The sequence below is a fragment of the Ascidia mentula genome, chromosome 8, assembly GCF_947561715.1.
Source record: "Ascidia mentula chromosome 8, kaAscMent1.1, whole genome shotgun sequence".
NCBI lineage: Eukaryota > Metazoa > Chordata > Ascidiacea > Phlebobranchia > Ascidiidae > Ascidia > Ascidia mentula.
This window is the reverse complement of record NC_138573.1, coordinates 15914001-15932135: the sequence shown is the minus strand read 5'-3', so window position 1 is coordinate 15932135 and position 18135 is coordinate 15914001. Positions and strand designations below refer to the sequence as shown.

At 36.1% G+C, this 18135-nt stretch overlaps 3 protein-coding genes across 3 annotated transcripts in view; 2 read left to right on the top strand and 1 right to left on the bottom strand.

The window, feature by feature from the left end:
* The window catches only part of LOC145910733 (lipopolysaccharide-responsive and beige-like anchor protein), a 42063-nt gene extending 30225 nt beyond the window's left edge, over positions 1–11838 (bottom strand). The window contains exons 1-12 of the mRNA XM_082997933.1: positions 11324–11838; positions 11078–11182; positions 10714–10840; positions 10067–10167; positions 9431–9648; positions 8622–8748; positions 7801–7920; positions 7343–7489; positions 6690–6914; positions 5685–5815; positions 4525–4655; positions 4069–4199 (exon numbers count right to left, since the gene is read on the bottom strand). Coding sequence (XP_082854059.1) covers positions 4069–4199; positions 4525–4655; positions 5685–5815; positions 6690–6914; positions 7343–7489; positions 7801–7920; positions 8622–8748; positions 9431–9648; positions 10067–10167; positions 10714–10840; positions 11078–11182; positions 11324–11722 — 1962 coding nt within the window. The 5' untranslated portion in view covers positions 11723–11838. The remainder of the gene's footprint in view (positions 1–4068; positions 4200–4524; positions 4656–5684; positions 5816–6689; positions 6915–7342; positions 7490–7800; positions 7921–8621; positions 8749–9430; positions 9649–10066; positions 10168–10713; positions 10841–11077; positions 11183–11323) is intronic.
* On the top strand, positions 144–3795 carry LOC145910734 (matrilin-1-like). The gene is made up of 11 exons (XM_082997934.1): positions 144–349; positions 504–616; positions 868–965; positions 1025–1110; positions 1393–1502; positions 1554–1621; positions 1710–1801; positions 2047–2280; positions 2370–2503; positions 3088–3233; positions 3296–3795. The coding sequence occupies exons 1-11, from the start codon at positions 298–300 to the stop codon at positions 3612–3614; spliced, it is 1452 nt and encodes a 483-aa protein (XP_082854060.1). The 5' UTR covers positions 144–297; the 3' UTR covers positions 3615–3795.
* Positions 11839–13387: 1549 nt separating the features above from the next.
* On the top strand, positions 13388–16523 carry LOC145911063 (activating signal cointegrator 1-like). Its single transcript, XM_082998305.1, has 5 exons — positions 13388–13956; positions 14302–14489; positions 14738–14961; positions 15306–15664; positions 16071–16523. The coding sequence occupies exons 1-5, from the start codon at positions 13460–13462 to the stop codon at positions 16441–16443; spliced, it is 1641 nt and encodes a 546-aa protein (XP_082854431.1). The 5' UTR covers positions 13388–13459; the 3' UTR covers positions 16444–16523.
* The last annotated feature ends 1612 nt before the right edge of the window (positions 16524–18135 follow it).

Sequence of the window (18135 nt, the reverse complement as noted above, 5' to 3'; positions counted from 1 at the left end):
AACAGCAGAGGAATAAGCTGCCACACTTCAAAACCAATGCTGTCCAATTGTGGTCTTGCAGATCATGAGATAAAAAAGTGTTGCCAACAAAATAACTCTGCAGGCTGGAAGCAGAATTTAGTCGCTAGGTAGCATTACTTGCATACTTCAATAGTTTTTTGGCACAGAATTTGTAAACTGTTGGTCTAAAATTATTATATCTTACGGTAATCGCATAACTGCGAAAATATTGGCTTCATAAAGCTGTTGCATGAGTGCAAGTGCACAAGCTGTGGTTTGAGTGCAATCAAAATCAACATGAGGATTGGAATTGGATCATTTTGTTTATTTTCCTTGTTATGTTTAGCTGGTAAGCAGTTCTTTATCAAGTATTTAGATAGTAAAACAAACTAATTTTGAAATGTTGTGTTAAATAGCAAAAAAGTCCTTTTTATCATTTGACTTTTGGTCCTAAGTTGTGTATCGTATTGTGTATCCGGTTGTATAACCCATAATATGTGCAGATCATGTTGAAGGAAGCGATAAAGGATGGAAATACCTTGACTTGCTGTTTGTCATTGATGGAAAATTCACTGGCCCTGACAATGCATGGAATTATGGCAAACAATTTCTCCAGGTACGTTTGTATTGTTAATGACAACAAACTCTAGGGTTCCCACAAATAGGCGCAAATGACAACGCACACAGTTTTGTGGCAAGTTGTGACAATTAAGTTTTGGATTTGATTTTGAAACCATTTTAAAAGTACAAAACCTAACTTAAAAATAAAGTGCACAGTGCAATTTGTTTCATGATATTATCTTTTGCAACTTTTTCAAGAAGTAGCGAAAAACACAATTTTCAACAAAGGCTGTTTTTGTATGCAAGGAAATTGTACGAAATTCAAGTGGGGCAATAGACAGCGGCTCAACTCGGGTGGGAGTGATGCAGTATAACTATTTTGTGAGCATGCCCATTCGCATGAGGTGGGTACCTGACATTTGATTGTCTAACAACAAACACTGACATGATCTTTTGCTTAAAGAGGTGATTTGACACGAAGGGTAACGAAGCAAATGGACTCCCTTGAACCACGCTATATGTATTTCGCAAGGCTTGGACAAACTCTACGTGAGTCATAACTTTAACAAAAAAAATTGTTTTGGCCGAGAATTGTTTGTTTTTAAATTCATTTGTATTCGACGAAATTGATGGTTTCAGCAAAATATATATAATGATCTACAATTGTATCTAATGTGAAAGAATAAAACCCAAACCAGGTATTAAAAAAAATTTTGCAACGTAATGAAAGAAATCACCATTAATCATATCCAAGTTTACCCAAAATTTATCAGTTTCTCACAAACATGTGCTTGATAATTGGAAAATAATATCTATTACACACATTTGCAGACAAAGCTGAAATGGTAATGGATCACCATCGCCTGAGGAAAGCACCACAGTTGATTGTTATATTATCGCACAGTCAATCTATCGACCAATTCCACACTCAACTCACATCAGTAAGAATTTAACATCATGGACTATTTCTTAACTAATCGGCATACTTTTAGATAAGAGAACAGCACATAAAGACAATTTTTATTGATGTTGGGGAGTTGTATCTCACCACTGATGTTAAGTAGGTTTTTTTCATGTTTAGCTATTTCATGTTTATGTTTGAGTTGTATTATTGCATTTCACTACATTAAATTGGAAACACATTTTAGAAAGTTTGTGCATCACTACCTGCCAGTGAAAGAATACAATCAAATAATGAACATTCTTGCTGGCGTTACAACTTTAGTTCACAAATATTCAGGTATATTCTTTAATCAAAAGCATTAAAAATTTATAACATAACATGGTTTTAAATTTATTGGCTGGTTGAAAAAAATTCATAGACCACTGAAGTTGTTTTTCAACTTGGATTAGAAACATACGCTGTAGCTATTTCAATTTCCTGTTACTGTACCAGTGTGTTATACCAATGTCACTGGTTACAACTGTGTTATTTTAACAAAAGGAAGCAATAATTGACTTATCTTCAATGCTACCACATTCCAGATTTGGATGAATGCAAATTGAGACTGCATAACTGTGATGCTCACGCAACTTGCACGAACAAGAAAAGGGGTTTTAAATGCACTTGTAAACTTGGTTGGTATGGCAACGGCACAATTTGTTGGAGACATCATTCATGTGATGAGATTGTTGCTAGTCATGCCAGAGTTAAGAATAACAAGCATAACTTGAAACATGGAGTTACTGTAAATGATGACAAGAGAGCTGTCACAACTGGTAAATCACATGCAAACCAGGGCATGTTTTTTTGATATCACTAAATGTTTTTTTTTTCATAATTTTTATGCTTTTGAATAATTTGGCAGAAACAGAAGTAAATGATGCAACTGTCAAATCAAGCTGGGAATTGGAAAATGATCTGGACATCATATTCGCTATAGGATTGTCCGAATCACTTGGGCAGCAGAATTTCCAAACAGCTAAAAAGTTAATTATGAGGGCAAGTATTTGTTTAAAGCAAAGATAAGGACAAATCTTGGAAGGCAGTCCAATGTTACATATATACTGTGAAAAGAATACAGCTCTAGACAGGGGATACCCAAGATACCATTCTTGGACCAGTTTAACATTGGGCATTATTTCATGGACCAGTTTCCAATATAATAAACTACTGAGAGCATTACATGGTCTCAGGAATAACTAATACTGGTGGCTGGAAGACCAGTACCAGTCTGAGACCTAGTGGTTGGTATTCCCTTCTTACAGTCTAGACCACAGCTGGACATACATTTTATAATATAATTGAGGTTTTTTCGGAAAACTATTTTCTGTTATACATATATATAGTTTGTTACTAATGCTGCCATCAGGAAAAGTACTTTAACCAACATTTCAGTTGTTATTTAATGAACCTTTATCCGAATATACAATAGAAGTGCAACACCGTGGCAATATCAGAAAGCACAAAAAGCATTTTCTCATGGTGTTGCACTTCCATTGTGTATCCTGGTGGAGACTTGTTGTTGGTTGGACATAAATAGTTTTTTGCCAGACATGCTGTGTGACTTATTTTTATTATCATAGGCAACACAAAATCTCATCTCAAAACCATCTGATCATACTGTACAACTTGGCATTGCAACATTTACTTACCTGGCAAGACTAAAAGTGCCATTGAGAAATTGGGAGATTAGCATGCTGCAGCCACGGGTCAAAGCCTTACAATACAGGTGTTAATGTTTGTGCTAAGGAGGTGAAGCTCGTTCTGTTAAAATTATTGTTCTTATAACAGGCCTGGTTACATACTTGCTGAAATGGCACTGACCAAAGTCAATGGAATCATAACCAGACAAGCGAGACACGGCGCACAAAAAGTCATAGTGATGGTTCTCTCTGGACAGACTCTGGGAAGGATCTATCATGGAATTACTAGTGTACAAACAAACAATACAAAAGTGATATTGGTTTGCATTGAAAATAGAAGCAGATGGAAGAATTCAGCCGCTGATGAACAATTCCAGGATGTTATTTTTATGGACAGCTTAAGTGATATGAGTAATATTGTGAACAAAATTGCTAATAAAGCAACTACCCATGATGACCTTCTGTAGATTGAGAAAGACATATTTTGTCAATTTGAATCCAAATGCAAGACTTGTTACAAATAATTCTGGCTTAATTTACATATTGTTTCTCTGTTCTACCTGTCCATTGAGTATGTGTTCAACAGTGTTTGAAGGCGTTTATACATGATGTAAATAAAGATGTAATAAAAAAATTGATTGATTTAGAGTAATTGTGCTGCAAGTTTATAATACCTGACATAGTTTTGATAATAGAGTAATTAGTTATGGGTTAAAAAGTTCAACAAAGTAACTAAGACACCCATCTCAAAGATAAGTAACCTCATGAACCAACATCACATATTACAAATCTAGTCTATGTTTGAGGGAGACTCTAGCGTTAACATGAGTAAGAATGATGTGGATATTATGTACACACAAAATCCTGAAAACAGTTTGGTTACACTTTGGTCCTATCAAGAATTGAAATGAAAAGTTGTACCTTTGGGTCTGCATGGATCCACAATGCAGGGTTGAAAAGAATGAAGTCGCAAAATTGTCTCATCAGCGGCATTCCAGTTGGAAGCTCATCAAGAAACTTTGCCATCGAAATGAAAGTGTTCAGAACCTTTTCTGTTCAAAAAAATAAGCAATAAAGTTTGAGGTTGGATGTTAACGTGATTCCATAACAAAAGTGGTATGTAAAAGTATGCATAGCACATCAGCCGGTATTTTCACACAAGCAACTCTCTGTAGACACCTAGAGGCTGATATCACATCAGTTTAAAACGCGTAACAATGTCAAACACAGAGCAAAAATAATGACATTACGTCACCAACTGATGTCAAATTTAGGCTTTTGTGTTGTGTTGTAGCCATGTAGAAATTTACTTGACCTCACTGATTATGGCACTTGGACTTTGGTAGAATTGACAGTTTGCTTGATAAACAAGTTTACCTGTTAAATGATGTTTGCTTGCTTTTTCCATTAAAGTTCCAATAACAAGGAATCCTTTACCCTGCAACACTTGTTGTTGAGTTTTACTGGAGCCATGTAAAAGCTGTTGTAGGAAATTGAGTAGTGTGTAACTGAAAAAATATGGTGTCATAGATAACATAGCTTCATTCAAAATCCCATTCTATAAATGTTGTAAGCCTTAGTGCATAATTCTTTAGGTGGTCATAGAAGAAACAAGTGCTTAAATTAAAAAGAAATATGTGTAATCGGCGGTATAACTGCTAAGCATATACTTATTTTGGAGTTTCAGATCGATTGGTCTTTTTGTCATTAATATATTACATTACATTTAGTCAAAACTTCTATCAAAACCTTTACATAAACCATGCTCACAAAGTAGAATTTGCTTCTTGCATAGAAAACATTCCCAACAAAAGTAATACTATGGACACGGACAAGGGTCAAATATTCACGTGGATATGTGCAAAGGTTCAACCATGGGTGCATGGCATTTTTCATATAACCAACTGTTTTAATAACAAGTTTGATTTGAATGCTTCTATTGATATTATTGGGACAAACACGTTCAACACAAAGCCATTAGTTGAAACAAAAGCATCGACTTAAAACCTCATTGAATCAAAAGACAAACCGTGAAGTTTTAAATTGGTAAACAGGACTTTCCAGGAATTTTAACCGATGTAGAAAGACTTGGGGAAACACATTCAACCATTTGGGAGGAAAGAATCTGAGCAAACAGTTTATGCAAACATGTCCTTGCCTATTTCAACTTTTACCGATTCGTGGTTATTTCACAGAATTTGTTAAATTACTCAAGTGTGACAAGACATACTGTGCTTTAATGAATAAAACTGGGTGTTCATTCGTATGAGGAAAGAAGTTAACCACATTTTGTTAATCATAACATTGTGCAAAAGAGCGGAGGGAGTATTTTGACTTAAAACCGCCCACTGATTTTGTCGCAAGACCATTTTTAAACAAATATATTTGGCAAATTGTCATTGAAACACCTTCTACACATTTAAATTTTCAGTGCTTTTTCAGTATGAATATTGGCAGACGTACACATACAGTAAGCCAGCAACTATCAATGGTCTGAGCATATGATTGTGTGGACAACCCTACGAACATCAACCTACCACACAGAAGTATCCAATGATCCATCCGGCTGAGTGAAGTCAAGTTGTGAGAAAAGAGGAAATAAAACCTCTGCACCTCCAACAGAATGCAAGGCGCTGTGTATGGAATGGGTCACTACTGCCTTCACTCCCTGTAGACAAACAACAAATATAAAACTCAGCTTGCACTACAGCTTGCACTATAGTTGGAGTTGAAACACAATCACAATATTGTGACTTCAGTTTATAACAACACAAAATGTCCAATACATTTTAAACATCAGCATTTTAAAGTGCACCCAGATCAACTGATATATCCAGGGGCGTATCCAGGAATTTTTAAAGGGGGGGGTCCAAATTTGTTTAGGGAATTCCCCGATTTTCAAGTACAAACTAAGTATAAACTATTGTGGGCGAGAATCGCAAAATACGAACGCCGGTGTTCGCGTCAATCGTCACATAAACGGTGGCTTTCTGGCTCGCGCAATTGTGTAACGCTATGGAAAGTTTAACAACTAAACTAATTGACTATCACGCAAATAAATCGCTTGTCATTACAACGTGGCCACTGAAAAACAACGTTTCGTCCATGAACTGACGAAAAATGACACTTGTTTCGTAACAATGCAACATGTTTGGTAACAATGCCAAGTGTTCGGTAACAATGCTCCCTGTTTGGAAACAATGGCGAATGCAACACGATGCGGTTTTTACGTCAACGTCAAAGAAAATTTCTGGTTTTCACGCAGATTTTCACAAAAAATACAGTGGCGTTTGTTTAGTTATCAAAAAAGACCAAAATATTTCACAAAAGGGGGGGGTCCGGACCCCTCGGACCCCCCCCCTGGATACGCCCATGGATATATCTACAAAATTTAACATTCTATTGTGATAAGAAGCCTAAAATTTATTTGGATACAACAGAAATAACATTGACTTTGAATTTATTTGACTTTACATGATTACAAATTGGTTGTACTCAATTTCCTGTTGAAACAGAAAAAAAAACATTCAAAGTTCACTCACAGGTAGCATGAGAGCATGTGGGCTATGCACAAACCAACGGTGGATGTCAGATGCTCCGTCACGTTGGTTAGATTTAGGTGAACACTCAAGGCACAGTTGGCCATCGGTAGATTTGGGGTTGTACGCCAACACAAGGGAATCGGAGAGCTTGCCTTCCTCATAAAGGACTTTTTTGTGATGATTGGCAAGAATGTGGTCGCTTTCAGTTGGAAATTTGAACTGATTCTAAACGAAAAAGTCATTACTGTTTTATGCTCAACTCAAAAAAATTGTTATTAACAAAAATGAGTAAAGGTTATCCAAACTGGCTTACAATCTCAAAATACGCTAAAGTTTATTGGGACACATTTAATTTAACAAGGGTGTATTTTTAACATAGAAGAAAACAACATAAATTGTTTTTAATTTTTGAATGATTAACATATGTAATATGCCATCAGTGGTAGTAAAATAGTAAAACAGAATTTGCTTAATACTCGTGAATAAGCTTTTTAAAAAACTTTCATTGTCCATAAGTACAATACTTGTATGGGCCGATAAAACCAAGAATAGAATTCATTGATTGACATTTCTTTTTGAGTGAGATCTACCATAAATACTAGACAAACGAGTTGTTTATTATCTGCACAAAGCAAAACAATGCCATTTCCCACCTTATATCCAGGGCCTAGTTGATAAAGTGCATAGACCTGTGAGGGGCTTAACGCTTCACCAAACACGTATGTAGCTGCCATCTGACCACAAAATACACGAGATTCATCCCCAGTTTCCGCTGATCCAAGAAAGCATTTGTCGTATTGCTGAAAATAAATGCTTGGGGTCAAACATGGGCATGTTGTAAATTATTTAAGTTGCATTACAGTCGATAAGCTCGCTAACAATAAAAATAACTTTGTATTATATTATTTACACAGGAACAATAATTCTGAATTCGCAAATTTGAGGGTCTGATTTTAATTCCATTGTACCAAATTAAAAAACAAACTTTGAACCTAATAAAAAAATGTTAAAAAAAAACAGTCGCTAAATTTTACATTGTAGTTAATTCTGCAAAGACTGCAGTAACAAATGTAAAAACTATCCAGTTCCAAAAAATAGTAACAAAACCCACCTCACTTCCACCAATTGACCAGTTCATCTCACAATAAGAGACCATTTGTCCGTTAGCATAACACTTGATTTCACTGGATCTCCAGCGATTGTAGATGTGCACAATTGTGACTTGGTACCACTGTGTAAAAGCACAAGAAAGCAATCAATTTTAAAATACTATATATATACATATACATGTCATTTGTGTGGCATAACCAAATTCGTCAAAACGTGTAACGAAAGATCAGTCATTCACAGTTCGATGCACACAAAAACATGACGAATGCAGTTGGTTTTCCTTTAGTAATGTTTTAATTTTGTTTTGTCAAACAAGAATTGTCACCTAATTGAGTAAAAGCCATCACACAATCGAGTTCAGATCAATATTTGTGTGGTTGAGGTTGACTGACAAAGGTTGCCTGACAAAGGCAATTTTCCAACCATTGATCAAGTCGGTCAATACTTTGTCCGAGTGGCAAAAAATTTATATTTAATCTCCCTTCTTTGTTTAAATTTCAGACTCGGTTGTATGCTACAGTGTAAGAATTAGTATTGAGCAAAAACTACAAAACTACACTCGGTCATTACAATAACATCAAACAAACAAATTTTGAGGCAAAAGTTTTTCAAAAAATTGTAACAAACCCAATGAGGTATATAAATATCACACAAAGAACTTGTCACGGCTAAATCCATGACAAACCAATGAATATTAAATGCAGTAGTTGACAAACCAATCCAACATCACTTTATAGGAAAAACTTATTTTTAGGAGGTGATTAGATAACAGTGGACAATGACACTGTGGAAGTAAATGGGTCAAAACATTTTATTACTTACAGTTCTAGGCTTGAACTCGTATTTGAGGCAGTGCTGGAAACCTTTTCCTTTGCTTTTTAACACAGTTACAATGAAACAGCTGCCCACAAAATGTCCGGAATAGCCCATCCCTTTGTTGTTGCGAAAACTAAACCACAAAATTGTTATGGATTTATTTGCTCTTCAAATTCACTAGTTACCTTTATTAAAATTTTTGTTATAAACGTTTACGATGAAAATCCTATTACAAGAGTTTATTTTATTACAAAATTATATATACCAGTTACCCACGTAAACAAAAACGCACAACAATGGACATGAAGGCAAAGAAAACTAAGCATGGTCAGGTGGCAGTGACAATAATGGATATACATGTGGTTAGTCAACAGTAAATCAAAAGCACATTTGTTTTTTGCCACCCTCCTCTCAGGTTATAAAACAAGGATATTAACTTGATTTATAGTTACCACTGATTGTTGCAATTGTGATAACAGGGGTGGGGATAGGGCAGGTGGAATACAGAGGTGAATTAATTATTTATGCATAACAGACACAAGACGTGGTGCCGAAGACGACTTTACTTAAACAATTATCACGGTTGAAATTAAATTAGGACGAGTCATTAGACACAATTTTTTAATGTAACATTTGGTTTGTAGTGAAATTTTGGGCCACAAATAATTTGTTGGGGTGTGACTATGTTTTTGTGAAACCTCAAAACAGTCTTAGACCATAACGCCAATTAAATATAGATTTATGTCCACTGTAGCAGAAACTTTTCATATCTAAAGAATAGGTAAAACTTAAACAGAAGGTATAAAGGGACCTACCAGTATAGATAAGGCTTATCAACATCAACCCGAAGGCTGTTCAAAGGGTCCATTCGAAACCATGTCGTAAAAGTGAATCCATTTGCGTAGGGCCAGGTTTTAAGAGGGGGCAGAGCAATAGCAGCATCTTTCTTGCCGGGGAAGTTGAAAAAACAGTCCGGTCCATGTCTTTCTGTGGTCGATTGAAGAATGCTCAGCAATTTAACAGCATGTGGTGGCTGGTAAAAAAGAACATGCTTTGTGGCGTCAGTGGGTCAAACAGGAAAGAAAAATGTTGATTTGGTGCACGTCATGGGTTTGTCCTTGCAATCCCAGTGTGGTGTTGCCATTTGAATGTCAGGAGTTATTGTAACAGCAAGGCATAATGTGATAAGAGGACACAACATGCTAGCTAAAATAAGACAAATTATGTCGAACAGCTTTTTAATTACACTCATTATGCGCAGAAATGTGAGCATGTACAGGATTGTTACCACCTTGTAACTATATCTACTTTAGCCAAATACCCCTTGTGGAAATTATAAACACAGTTTGATTTGGATGTAGGGAATTGATATACAACACGGAACCAAATATATGATTCAATTTCATGTCTACGGTGAAATAGTCAAGGATGCTTGAAAAAGAGGAACTAACCCATTTTCCATTTTCTCCTTTCAGCATGCTAAGTAGTTGCTTCAATTCCTTCACTGTTATGTTATAGCTCATCAACAAACACAACATGTCAATGAGAAGTTCTGAAAGTGGTAATGTGTGTAATGTGTGTACATGTTTATAAAAATGTATACACCCTTTCATACACTGTTACATTTCCCAATTCATAAACACTATCATCAATTTTAGCACATAGTGTTGTGGTGTTTAGGCAATTCAGGTTAATTTAGCACAAAAAATAAACATTTGAAATGAAATTTTATTGACACTTTTAAGATGTTTTATTGGAGCGATGATGTTAAGTGCAAACATAAGTCAAATGGAAGGATGATTTTATTACACCAACTACCATTAGATAGTCTTGATAGAGATAAATAATTAACTTTAAGCAAACAAGTTTGAATAGATTCGAAACTTAAAAGAAAAACACCACCTTGACAAAATCTTTAACAGACAACACCCAAACACAGTTGTTGGATGAAACACTTATAACAGTGAAATCTGTACTTCTTAAATTGAACAAATTATTTTTGACCGCCAATCAGTGTGGAGTTCAGGTTAGTTTTGATTATTTATTATTATCAAATAAAACATTATTTTAATCTCTGTGATTACACACATTATAATACCTGAAGTGACATCATCAGCAGAAGCAAGTATTTGTAACAATCTTTGCACAAGTCTAACTTCAACACAAGCCTGCAGATTTCTGTAACTTTTCCTGCAGATTCCTTTAAATTTGCTCCATATCTCCGCCTGTAAACAGAATACCAAAGTTTCTTTTATTGCAATAAGTAGAATTTGTATTTATGTATACTTTACCAATATGACTTTAAATACTTGCAAGTTTCCCACACACTTGATCATTATAAACAAAACCATTGCCAACAATGTAGCATACGTGTGATAAAAATGCATAGGTTCATAAACATTTTAAGGAAGGTATAATATACACAGACACAGAGTCCCTAGCATAAGACGGGATTGTTATACCTTGCACTGAGCAGAACACTTCTCCATTGTATCAAGCATATAAATGATGCACTGCTCATCCTGGATGATAAAGTTGACTTCCAGGTCAAAATCCCCACCAACAAGCTAAAAAACAAAGGTCCCGTCAAAGCAGAAAATATGACACTTACAAATATATTCACGACAAAGTATGTACATTTGTGACAAAACAAGCATGCCATTATATGTTATTTTAATTAACTTAAAATATATTGAAATTTGTCATACCAGGTTGAACACTGTGTCCACAACATCTCGATCAGAAACTTCAACTGCTTCTATGAGTTTTGCCAAAATCTCAAACTTAGTTTTGGAAGTTTTGGCCAGTGCTCCAAAATCTGATGCATCTGGAATTTCTACAGCTGGGGGTTCTTCATGATTTTTCACTTCAACTTCTTCATTCTTGGATGAATCTTCAGTTTCAGCTACCTTAGTTGGATTTAAAGCTTCATCACTCTTCGGTGTTTCTTCCTCTATCTCGGCTGGGGTTTCTTCAACCCTTGCTGACTCCTCTTTATTCTCTATAGGTTCTTCTTCAATCTTTGGTGTTTCCTCCTCAGCAGATGAGGAAGCTGGTTGGTCTGGAGGTGGCGCAGAATCGGACTTTTCTGTCTCGATAGATTCCATCTTCACAGGCCTAGTTACTCACATACAGGCAAAATGCAAAAGCCTTATAATATCACATAAGGATGTCTTCCTGCTTTTGCACGATTTTATATCGTACGTTGAGTGACCAAACCTTACGAACTAAAACAATAAAAATTACTTTATAACCCGGTAAACAAACGTAGTCTACCAAATTTACATCAATCATAAGCATTGACCAATATATGATCTGGTGTACTTTTTAATATCTCAGCTATCCTAATAATTAATATACGTGGATGCTCACATTTTTGAAACAAAATTAGTACCAATAAAAAAAGCCATCAAACAAATAGAATGTAAGTTTTGCTTCAGTGACCATTAAATGCAAAAAAGCGAAATCCACGACTTCAAGCATTTTGTCTGCATTGCTTTTAATCCGAAGCAACACGGGCGCGAATAGCACATCAATATTTAAAGCAGTTTCATAAAACTTAGAATATCAACCAAAAAGATATTCTTAGCGAGTTACATCAAGTATTTCTAAAACTACAAGCAAATTGCAAAATGTCGGCCAACATGGAATAAGTACAATGTAATTATTTTTAAACAGCAATTAAACGGATTTTATCCAAGGTTTGTCCACTGAGGCATGTCAAAATACGTCACTAACAGACGAAATGTACTGCACTCGTGCACTGCAGATGGTAATCTCCTCCTCCTCAGCGGTTTACAACTTTAATGAATCGGTGACTCGTCATAAAAAAAAATTGAAAAAAATAGGGATGTGACCGGGTCTTGGTCTCCCTGGTAAACTGCTGGGCATTGGCATAGCCAGGAATGGCCCATCCAAAGTATCGGAGTTGATTTTTTGCATGTTTTGGTGTTTTGAAAAATCTACATGAATTTATGTTTTATGCGTAAACCTTTGTTTTCATAAAATCCAGAAAATACTTGACTCCCACGAAAATGTTATGTTATTGCTGCGGGGTCCCTAATTATTTGCATGCTCTGGGCCCGATTTTACAATACACTATATGTAACAGTGTTGTGTTGTGATTTGTCAAAGTTTCAACTGTTATTTCGATAACAATACGTCTCATTTCAACATAGAACTGACGATCATTAACAATGAGTTTTTTTGCGACCTACAGACATTTTTTTAATTTAACAGGTTGTAATACATTTCTACACTGGCTTACAAATTGTTTTTCAAACTTGATCCTCATTTAACGTGTAGTATTTCAACTTAAATTTATAACCCAAAATAACGGTGATGGCCCTGTTCATGCCTAATCATTAAAATTCGCACAGATTTCTGTTTTACACAAACTTATATGTGGATCAAGTTTTAAAAAAACTTTGTGACCCGGTGTAATAATAATTTTTTCCATTTCTATGGCCTAATTGCGTTCAAATTAGGGTTATCCCCGTTTACGTAAGTGCAATGCAATCGTAGTTTACCACAAAAGTGTTTCGTATAAAAATAGTTATTCGCTGAAATCAAATAGTATCTTATTTCTTTAAACTTTTTCTTCGCGTGTATGTAAATGTTTTTATATTTACGCGCACAGATTGTTAGAATTGTATTGTTATGGCCGTACGAAAATCCGTGCATGGCCTACACGAAAGTTTTAGATAACACCAATTGAGTTTCACTATACTACTGACTATGTTTAACAATTTTCGCAATCTGTTGCAATCCCTTGCAAATCATCACATAAACAATTTGTAGAAATAAGCGTATGTTATCATCTATCTGCAAAAAAGTGACATCAAATGGCGTTTCAGTCGTGGCTTTCTGTCGAACTTGCTAAGGTTTTGGTAATCGACGAGGACTCGTCCAAAGACATTAGCGCCTATGTGTCTTCTTTCAAACAAAAAGACGATGTGATTACTTTTGTTTCCGAGCTGTTTGGCAACGATGCACGAGGCCTGGATGCAAAGCAGCGCGAATTCCTGAACGAAACTGCACTACAATGGGAAAGGACCCAAGTTCCCGAAAATATGATCGTTTACAAGCGTGATGATGACGATAATGCTGATTCCCCGCCTAAGCTATTGGGCAAAAATCTTGTCAAGTCAGCTTCTAAGCAGAAGGCCAACCCATTTAGCATGCATGACGTGCAAGCAAGTTTGGAAAGTGAAGTTTCTGGAAGAAAAGGGAAGAAGAAGACAAGTTATGTTTCATTGTATGGAAAGGATGGCGAATTGAGTGACAAGGGTGTCATGCTGCCTGGAAGGAATTCATGCGAATGTCAAGCTCAGAAACACAAGTAAGTGATTTTTTATTGATAAAAAATAACTGCTCCTTTATCATTGCACAACAATTTATGGTATGTATCTGAATCTCCTTTAATGGCAAAAGACCTGGTAATTTTGTAACAGCTTATATTGTTTTATCTAAACAAGTGATACTGTTGATGTATATAGGTGAAATATATATATATATCAAAAAAAACTTCAAAGATAAACAACAGAGCTCAGAATTTTGTAAACTTTGTCATTGGTGAAAGTAGATCTGAAGGATTTATTCAAAATTAGCTGCATTTTTTAAATCAATTTTTTTAGATCTACTTTTGGCATTGGCTTTTCTGAAATTCACAGCATTTTTGTAACAGGTTAATCAACAACTGTCTAAAATGTGGGAGAGTGGTTTGCGAACAAGAAGGTTCAGGTCCTTGTTTATTCTGTGGAAACCTGGTCTGCACTAGAGAGGAGAAGGAAATCTTAGCAAGAAACTCACATAAAAGTGAAAAACTCCACAAAAAATTAATGAGCGTCCCTGGTGGACCAACAAATGATGATGGTAATTGTGGTTTTTAGTAGACCAGAGCCTGTATGGCTATAAATAAAGATAAATTATAAGACCTAATATTATTCAAAACTTTTGTTTTATTTTTTCGACTAAACGTAATGCTTGATATAACATCAAAATTTAAAATTTAATTTATTTGTCTCTTTGTCAATAACTTAAAAAGGCTGAGTTTAATATTGAGAATGTTCATATATAATTATGTGTTAAACTTTGCTGAGAACTGTTCTCTTTTGTTTCAGATGACAGCAGTGTTGCCAAGGCACTGGAAAAGGCAAGGGCTTTTAAGAATCGCCTTCTAAACTATGATAGAACTTGTGCTCAACGAACAAAGGTAATTGATGATGAATCTGATTACTTTGCTGCCGATACAAATATCTGGCTCAGCGAGAAGGAAAGAAAACTGCTCAAGAAAAAAGAGGCAGAACTGTGGGAAAAAAAGCATGGTTCTAGATTGAACAAAAAGGTAAGGCCCTAAAAATATTGTGCTGTTATTGCTACCGGACATGCTGCAATTCACAATGGAACATAATGCGAAATACCAGACATGCTGCAAATTCACTTTGACATAATGCGAAAATTGACATAATGCTTTGGAAAATATTTTCAATAAATAGTATTCCAGAAATAATATCACAAAACTGTTGCTTGGAAAAATTACCATTACATGGGTTATGTTTGTTTGTTTATGACTCAAACCCTAAAATAGAAAACCTTTAAATGTATATAATTACTTTTCGAGTTGGGTTTAATTATCGTGTGATAAGTTTGTCCGAAGTTTACTTAATTTGATGCTTTTTTATCATACAGGTGACGTTAGATTTTGCTGGTAGACGTGTTATAGAAGATGATGGAAGAGACTATGACATCACACAGGATGAAGACATTGTGGATCTCAAAATGATGCCACTTGAAATCCAGTCCTCATTGGAAAACTTTCCAGACACTCTTGTCAACCCAACCATCAAAGGACCCAAACCCACATTTATAAAAAGTGTCGAACAAGAAAAAAAAGAAAGCAACAGCAATGTATGGTCAGTTGGTGCGAAAAGCAGACTTCAAGATCAGGGAATTCTTGAGATGTCTGACCAGGGATTATGCCTAAGTATGCACCAACCCTGGGCATCCCTGCTAGTTTGCGGAATAAAGAAAGACGAGGGAAGGAGTTGGTGAGTGACTTTGCACTTCTATATGTGTCGCAAAACACAAGGGTTTTCGAAATGAAGCTGTGTTATTGGCAACATCACACTACTATGTAATTTTGATTTTTAAACCAATTTTAGCAGCTTTCACTTTTTCTAGTCTAAATAAATAACAGCAAAATGTGCACATTTTTGCCCAGTATATAAGATGTACACGTTTATTAGAAAAGGCCATGCAGCGCGCCCCGCAGGTTGTCAGGCTTTGATCCAGATTAGTTACAATGCCAGTGAATTTTATGATTCCAGCCTTTTTGTAGAATTCTCAAATGTTTTTAAAAATATCAATCACATAGCGTGCGTATTCAGTAATTGTCGCGGAACCTCAGTTGAGAACTGGTAGTCATAACATTAGGATTTAAGTTTTGTTAACCAGGTACTCAAAACATCGAGGCCGATTGTGGATTGCCGCCGCTGCCAAGCAACCATCTGACGAAGAAATCAGGATAATTGAAGCACAACATGAAGCAAGCTGGCTACAAAGAAACCAGTCCAGGGATGCAGAAATGCCTTCTTTTCCAACAGAGTATCCGGTCGGGTGTTTACTGGGCTGCGTTCACGTCAGAGACGTTCTGGATCAAGACGAATACGCGCGCGCTCATCCGTTTGGGGAATCGGGCTCTCCGTATGTTTTTGTTTGCGAGAATCCGATGGAGTTGCGCATGAAGCTACCAGTGAAGGGAAAACACAAGATTTGGAAACTTGATCCTGGAATGCACAGGGCTGCGAAACGGGTGCTGAAAATGTGAACTATGATGTTGGTTTCGAGTTATTTCGTCCGGTGCAATGTTCCACATAAACATTAACTTTGTGAAGCTTTATGTTCGTTTCGTGCTGCAGAAATATATTGGGACCAAACAGCAGCCATTGGGTGTTTTTAAGCAACCCGCGAGCCAAATCTTTTGGGTTTTTAAATTAGGCCCGGATACATTATACCTTCACTTACGAAAATTGTCACTGCGGTTGAATGGCATTGTATTGCACTTTGCCCACCCCTATTCTAAAGGGAGAATGCTGATGAACCATAATACAGCCAGGTTACAAACCCAGATCCGCATGTAAAGTCTATGTTAATGCAATCATGCGTTGAACTCGGTACAAAAGATGTACCGGAAACTGTTCAAATCGCTTTTGCCAACAGCACATGACTGATAATGATTCACAAACATGATTTGCACGATATCTGTATGTTAGGACGTTCGGTTAAAGGGTCAAGATAATATTGCTGGCCAAACGTTGTCGCACGATTTAGGGCCAAAATATGGCGTTTGTTGCATTTGGTCAAAAGTTTAAAGCAAGGAAATTCTTACCGAAACTATTGAATTTACAGGAAAAAATTAACCATCGTTTTTTCGTGAGATTTCTTTAAATAAGTGAATAACTTTACTAAATTTAAGTTTTTCATAACACACCAGCCATTGAATTCTCACCGGAACGATTAACGAGGCTTACTTTAGCAATGCATTTGGTATTTGCTTTAAATATAGAACAATGACAACTCCTCAGCAGTTCGAAGGGCAATACAACTAGTAGCCTATCTACTTCCAACCTGTGTTTTGAGGTAATAGCGTTACAAAATGTTCAAGTAACCCTATAGTCACCTTTTCGAGGTAATAGCGTTACAAACCCCTTTTCGTTGGCTATGACGAAATTTATAGGCTAATTCAAAACTTGCGCACTGTAACCCACATGTCTATATTGTAGGCCACTACACGAACAACGCGTCATATTCAAAAGTCCCTGTTTTGGAAGGTGACGCACATTACGTATGTATGCGTCAGGCATTGTGCGGTATTTTAGTGTGGCCAACAGGCAATTTCGAGCTATACAAAAGGATGTGCAAATAGGAGCGTGTATATGGAGTGTGTGAGATTTTGCCAGATCGATTGTTGCTTGAATTAAACACACAGCGTTTACAGAAAAAAATTATAGTACTGAATTGTTTTGTTGTTTTGACCGACCACAGGACAACCTTGTTAACATTGATAGTTTCAACACTTCTGATAAACCCATTTTAGTAAATGATATATAAGCTTTTAGCTTATTAGGACTAAACTTTGCGAAAGGCAGTAAGAATTTTATCATGTGTTTTGACACGATCGCTCATCACGGCCAAAAAACTACAGCTTCAGTTTCTGTCAGAAAGGCAAGATGATTAAAAGCTTCCTTGTCATAACATGATGTACATCGAAAATAACCGCAGCAGTCAGAAATGAGTGGGCATGTTTGTTTACATAGGTTTCAAGACAGAAAACAGCAACGGTGGAAACGGATAGAATAGGCTAATGACAATACTTGCTAAGCTAAGAATTAGGGACTTTGCTTGATTGGTTAGCTTTGAAATCAACACCAAAACCAACGATGTCGTTGTTTTTCGCTTGCGTGCTGAAACATCATTTGCATTGAACTGAACTATTATAGCGCAACGCGACCATGGTACG

What these genes read in the sequence shown, in the direction of transcription:
- LOC145910734 (XM_082997934.1), top strand. Translation starts at nt 298, where the DNA reads ATGAGGATTGGAATTGGATCATTTTGTTTATTTTCCTTGTTATGTTTA. An exon ending in ATGGCAAACAATTTCTCCAG is followed by an intron (nt 617 to 867) that starts GTACGTTTGTAT and finishes TTTGTATGCAAG; the next exon opens with GAAATTGTACGAAATTCAAG. An exon ending in TCCACACTCAACTCACATCA is followed by an intron (nt 1,503 to 1,553) that starts GTAAGAATTTAA and finishes GCATACTTTTAG; the next exon opens with ATAAGAGAACAGCACATAAA.
- LOC145911063 (XM_082998305.1), top strand. Translation starts at nt 13,460, where the DNA reads ATGGCGTTTCAGTCGTGGCTTTCTGTCGAACTTGCTAAGGTTTTGGTA. An exon ending in TGTCAAGCTCAGAAACACAA is followed by an intron (nt 13,957 to 14,301) that starts GTAAGTGATTTT and finishes TTTTTGTAACAG; the next exon opens with GTTAATCAACAACTGTCTAA. An exon ending in TGGACCAACAAATGATGATG is followed by an intron (nt 14,490 to 14,737) that starts GTAATTGTGGTT and finishes CTTTTGTTTCAG; the next exon opens with ATGACAGCAGTGTTGCCAAG.